The sequence below is a fragment of the Epinephelus fuscoguttatus genome, linkage group LG14 (genome assembly GCF_011397635.1).
Source record: "Epinephelus fuscoguttatus linkage group LG14, E.fuscoguttatus.final_Chr_v1".
NCBI classification, from domain to species: domain Eukaryota; kingdom Metazoa; phylum Chordata; class Actinopteri; order Perciformes; family Serranidae; genus Epinephelus; species Epinephelus fuscoguttatus.
Genome location: NC_064765.1, coordinates 41,501,857 through 41,508,169, shown reverse-complemented (window position 1 = coordinate 41,508,169; position 6,313 = coordinate 41,501,857). Strand labels below are relative to the sequence as shown.

General features: G+C 40.1%; 1 protein-coding gene across 2 annotated transcripts in view; it reads right to left on the bottom strand.

Moving 5' to 3' along the window:
* Positions 1-202: 202 nt before the first annotated feature.
* LOC125900954 (uncharacterized) overlaps positions 203-6,313 on the bottom strand; it is a 10,924-nt gene continuing 4,813 nt past the window's right edge. For both annotated transcript variants that reach the window (XM_049596280.1, XM_049596281.1), the window contains 6 exons: positions 4,790-5,028; positions 3,559-4,601; positions 2,980-3,049; positions 2,027-2,201; positions 1,311-1,476; positions 203-339 (listed from right to left, as the gene is read on the bottom strand). In XM_049596280.1, the coding sequence (XP_049452237.1) occupies positions 1,311-1,476; positions 2,027-2,201; positions 2,980-3,049; positions 3,559-4,601; positions 4,790-4,994 (1,659 nt within the window). In that variant the 5' untranslated portion in view covers positions 4,995-5,028 and the 3' untranslated portion in view covers positions 203-339. The remainder of the gene's footprint in view (positions 340-1,310; positions 1,477-2,026; positions 2,202-2,979; positions 3,050-3,558; positions 4,602-4,789; positions 5,029-6,313) is intronic.

The following is a 6,313-nucleotide window of genomic DNA, read 5'->3' as shown; positions in this document are numbered from 1 at the left end:
ACAGTGATATGCAGTAAATTCAATTTTTTTTATTTAAAAACATTAACAAAAAAACAGTACAATTCAGTTTCACTAAGAACAGTTGTACTGAATTAACTGTGCTGAAATAGTACAACAATAAAATTCATAGTGTCATACAATATGAACAATACAAAAGTCAACATAACTTTAAAAACATACAACATTTACAGATGCATCTCTGCTCTAACAAACTCGGAGAGGTTGAAAAATACCTCAAACAATGGGGCAAGGGGGCAGGGGAGGCCACAGACCTTCGTTTGGTGATTGGGGGGGGGTGGTTAGCAGGATGTTGGACAGACTTCAGTGGAGAGTGTCTTTCTGATGTAAATGAAGGAGAGAGTTAGATGGAGAAGATATGTTTAAAAATCACATAAAAAGTTGTTTGGAAAAACCATCATTTGTATTGTGAGGACTCTAAAACTTCACCTGCCTCCCTCAGCATATGGGTGAGTAGATAATGGCTGAATTTTAATTTTTCTGTGCACTATCCCTTTAATTTGTTTTGAAGATTTTGTCTGGTGTTCAATATGATTTAGACAGACATATTTCCCCTGTTAACAAGGTCGCATCACTGTATAGATGAAGATTGTTCTTAACAACCACACATTTCAGAATGTGTGAGATGGTTGGCAGTGTTCCTACTAGGGATGGGCAAATGATCAAAATTCATTATTCGATCATCAAAAAAATAAACAATTATCGATTAATCGATAAGCGAGTATTTCAAAAGAGAGAAAACAAAAGAGTGCAGTGCAGACTGTCGCTGCAGGAGAGCGCAGCTGCCCCGGTTTTAAGCTTCAACCCCCCAGGCCAAAGAGGAAGAATGGCACGCATGCGCAGTTCACCCCTGGGTGTTTACAACCGTAACCAGCCAGAGGTTACAGGCTTCAGTTTTCAGCAAAACCTCCGTCTTTCAATGGCATAGTTTTTTCAGAGGCCGGGAAGGGGAAGCCGCCGAGGCTTTGGAGAGCGATGAGAGCCTCCGTCTGTTTATGATTTTTTGCCTGGCATAGGTCCAGCGGGGGGTCTCGTAGTCATGGCGGCTCACCAGGTGGGGGGTCTTGTAGGCCTGGCAAGTCGCCATGACTACGAGACCCCCCACCTGGTGAGCCGCCATGACTACGAGGTCCTGCCGCAACTATTGATCAAAATTATTTGTGATCGATCAAAAGCCTTAACAATCAATCATTGATAATCGAAAATTGATGCCCATCCCTAGTTCCTACCTATGAAATTTATAGATAGTATTCAAGTGTGTGTGTGTGTGTGTGTGTGTACAGTATACTTACCTAGTTCGAGGTCTTCCATTCAAATTCTGTGAGGCGTCGGAGAAAGGTTGTGACGCGAGAATTCATAGCTGACGTCTTTCTTTTCACCACCGCTCCTGTCCTCCTGCTTGTGCCAACTTTAGCCGTGCATTTGCTTCCCTCCTCTGGGTTTATTCTCACAAAGAATCTTTAAGACAAAAAACAAAACAATAAATTAGTTCTTCAAATATTTCTTGACCCACTTCATTGATTTTGCTTTTTTTTCTCAACTGATACAATACATGTGTCCTAGTACTCCACAACAGAACACCACAAGGAATCAAGTTCAAATAATTAAAAAATCTGAACCACTTAAAACTACAGTACATTGTACACATAATAGTACAGCAAGAGTTTCAAGATTCATAAAAGATATACCATGCTCATGTGAAAGGAAAACTTTGGAACCCTGAGTCCAAAGACACCGAAGCACATGGAATAAAGGCAAAATATTAATTTATTGTGCAACTAACGTTTTGACGCAGAGGTGTGTCTTCATCAGAGTCAAGAGTCTTGATGAAACAAAAGTCACACAATAAATTCAAATTCATTTTCCTTCATGTCATGTCCTTGGACTTAGGCTTCTAAAGTTTTCCTTTAACATGATTGCCTTGCCTTACTAACACCAAGAAGACTTGCCCTTGTGAGCTTGGCTGAAGCGCATTTTAGTTCTTCCCATGTCATTATCCCATGCTCACCTTTGGATCAACTCCAGTGTTGCGCAAGCCGACTCCTCGTACTCAATGTTGTAGATGTAGAAGCAACCGAAATACACAGCCATGGCAGCAGCAAAACTGTGTTGGTGCTCCAGTGTATATGCCACTTTTTCCTCAATGCTGACCATCCACTGGTCAGCAGACAGTAGTGTCCTGCCTGAAATATACAAACACAAGTTTAAAAAAATGATATGAAACAAAATATGAAGAAAAAAATATACACCAACACAGCACTTTGTATTTGCTTGCATTTTTCACAAGTTGCAATAAAAAAATCTAAGACATTCTATACACACAAAAGGCTTATTTCTGTCAAAGGGAGAGACAGAGACCTCCTGGTGGACATTACTGCGGTCAGCATGCTACATGGATGGGTTATCTGGTCAAAGGAGTGCTCTCTTGACACAGATTCACAGTAATTTGTGAATTAAATTTGAGACAAAAAGTTGTTGAAAAAAAAACTTGTAAAACTGGTAGCAAAAACAAAAGTATTGTGTTTATAGTTTTGTTCAGTATGTACATTTTAGCTCTTTTCCTACAGTTGAATGTTTGAGCTTCACTGTGGAGAATAATGTATGTGCAGAGTTTGATACAATAACAATACATAAAATGCAGGTTCCTCAGAGCATAATTTGTGACATCACAAATTATGTGTAACTTGAATATTGGACTAATCCTGGTCCAATTTTCACCTTTAAACAAGTGTAATGTGCACTGGAGGCTTCAAGTTTCACATAATACTTGTATAAATGAATTTTATAAAAATGTTTTGACTCATGATGTTGCTACCAATAAGCATAAAATAACACCACTGTGTGGCTCTTCAATTTCATAGCTTTTGCCAGATGGACGGTTGACTTTGATACTTAACAAGCATAACAGAACATACACATGCGTAAGCATTCTTATCCACTAAATACAAATGTTTAACTTACCAAGCATGATGAGCCGCGGTGTAGCAGGCAAATCCTTCTCTGCTTCAATAGATATCTTGGTTGCAGTTGCCTGCAAAACAGAAAAGGAACAGATCTTGCAGTAAGTCACCTTAGCTATTTTTCATACATTATAAATATATCTCTGGAGTAGGGCTGGACAATAAATCAATATATATCATCAATATACACTCATCAATATAATGGAAAAAACAGGTCCTAAACAAGCTCACTTTGCCCTTAATAATGGAATATCACCGATGTCAGATCAGTTTAGTAGGTTTTACTTTAATTATTGTGTGAAAATGTATGCCTTAATAAATAAGGTGGTTCAAAATAAAGTGGCTGAATTCAACCGTTTTTCTCATGATCATTATTAAAAATAGGTCATTAAATGTTTTCAGTAATTATAAAATATTTCATATTGGTTGAAAACTATATCAATAAATACTGATATAGTTTTCAACCAATATGAATTATTTATAATAATTTTCTTTGGCTACATCGCCCAGCCCTACTCTAGAGTACCATTTTCTACAGATAAAAATAAAATCACTTTGTGTACACTTAACTAATACTTACGACTGACAAGATGAAGATGGAGTCCTCCGTCTCATGGAAGTACTTCATCGCGAGAAGAACTGCTGCTATGGCAGTTAGGTCCTGGTTTCTCTCTGAGGTGGCACTCTCCATTTCCTTCAGCAAAGCTTGGATCTCATTTCCCCACTTCAGTTTTTGGCTTTGGAAGAAACTCACAATCCTCCTGCCCTTTGTGACAAGAGCTTCACCAAGACGATCATCAATATCAATGCCAGTCAGTGTGAGGAAGTGGGTGCATAGCCCTCTTTTTGTGAAAAGAAAAGGCCAGTGTTCCTCAAGAAGGTGCAAGGGGGGAGGGGGACATGAATTTATCATGTACCGTTGGTAAATGTATGTTAGCCTCATGAACTCATCCACTTCTGTCAGTTCCGCAGCTCTTGGGCCCATAGATCCGAACAGCTCTACCAGGGTCACTCGCTTACTCTCCAATGAGTCTGATGTCTCTCCTTCAGGAAGATCCTTTGGTTGCCAATTTATACAACCATAGCTGTCTACTTTGGATCTCACTCTTCTGTTGGCATTGCTGTCATCATTTGGTGTCCTCTTGGGCTGACGGATTCGATGGCTATCACAGTTGCGGTTGACATGCTCAACTCTTCTTTTCAGCTGTTCAAGCAGAGAATGGTATCCACTCCCCAGCAGTTCTCCTTCCTCCGTTATATCTCCAAACGTTCTTGGATGCTTTGACACAATTGCTTTGGCTATTTCAGCACATGCAGCTCTGTTTGGGTTTGGGCAGTGGACTTGCATGGCCTCAACCACAGTTCTCACCATTGCAATTCTGTCTCTAGGGTCAGCCCTCTTTCCCATCGAGATGGCTAGTGAAAGTGCAGGAGACATCTTCTCCCATGGAACAACAAATCTGGTGATCCAAGAACTGGGACCAGCCTGTGGTTGTATGTCAAGGGGTGAGCTGGCAGAGAGGACAGGACTAGTGGAACTTTGTGATGAAAGGAGTGAACTGGTGACTGTAACAAGTTCCAGGGAGCTCCCTGTTGAATCTGTGTTCATGTGTCCATTTGATTCTTAAAAGAGAAACAAGAAGACATTCAGAATCCAACTACTCCAAAATATAAAAGAAACATACTGTACATAGCAACGCAATCATGTAAAGAAATCAATATGGAATAACAGCAATCATGACCCTTAAGTTATTACAAGATTCCACACATTTCATGTTTGATGTTTTGACTAATTTTCATGTATTCCTTACCCGTTCCCCTGCAAGCCTTGAGAAGCCTGCGGGTCTGTATTGGAGTTAAAAGGGGCTGTATATCATCCCTCTCCACATACTGAAGGTCAGATTCTGTAACCACTCCAAGTTCTTCTCTAAGGTACTTGAGCAATGTATTCAGCTGTGCAAAGTCCAATTCAGGCAAGGCTTTCCCAATTTTTTGCGGAAGGCTTTCGTCATCCATACCTGATATGGTTTTAGTCAGGGGTTCCCAAACTCTAGTACATGAGAGAAAGGGGAAAATGAAAGAAATGTAAGAATAAATAAATCACTGGATTTATTGAAATGTTGTAACCACAGTGTTAAATAAATCTGCCCTTAAATAAACCCCTTTTCTTATATGTAATGTTACATTCTTCAAAATGTACTGTAGGTTATAGTGATAATTGTCACAGTCATATTTAGTCATATGTTTTAACTCTTCACCACAATGGTGGTATGTGATTGTTTGGGAACTTTATGAAAAACACACTGAGTGGTGCAGGGAAACAACTGAGAGGCCTGACACCTGATATACTGGAAGTGGATAGTAGTCACATACACTGTCAGCACTGACGCACAGATATTTTTTCTCAGAATCTGGTAGACAGTGAAGTCCAAGCTCAACCAAACGCACTGACTGATGCACTTCGACAACAAACTGCACTTGTGTGCGATTCAGGAGAATTTGTGATATTTTCCCAAATACGTAACCACGGTCAGTGTGGTCCATGACAACAACAAGGCCTTTGCTATATTTGGTTCCTTTGTATATCACTGCCGATGCCTCTGAAGTACTTTGCCTTGTGAAGCTGCTTGTCCTTACTGCTTTCTGAATGAGATCATTATATAAGCTCTCATCATATACATTTGCTTCACTGACAGCCTGAACTGTCGGAGGAAACAACTGGCCACTACAAAGGTAAGACTGAAGCAACTGATGCCTTTCTGCCAATGTTTTGCACAGGTGTATGAAGTTGTGTAATTTCCTGGCACACTCCTTGAAATATGAGTGCTTACTCTCAAACCTTAAGGTCCACAAACGAATCAGTGGACCAAAGTGCAGGATGAGGTCCGGATAGTGCAACAAATAGTGGTGCTTTGGCTTCAGAGGATGAAGAGGGAACGTGGCACCTCTCAGACACACATATTCCTCTATCATTACCTTTAGGTATGCAACCTGATCATGATTAATTTTGGGAGCACAAATGAGCTCCACAATGTCTCTTAACTGAAGACACAACTGCCAGACCTGTGAATCCATTGGGTTTTTAATGCTATCACCAATATATACTGGTAGAAGTCGCAGTAAACACCAATTCTGTGCTGCAGAGCCCCCGAGTCTTTTCCCATCTTCTTTTACCACAGCTGGCTTATTGTGAGAATCACTTCCCAAGTGTTTAAACTTAAAGATGGACCTATTCAGTTTGTCATATGTAAAATGCTTCTCAACTTTTACCAAATGCGTGATAAAAGCGCCAAGTCATTTGACACAACGCCTTCAAATAGGTCATGGCCCAGACA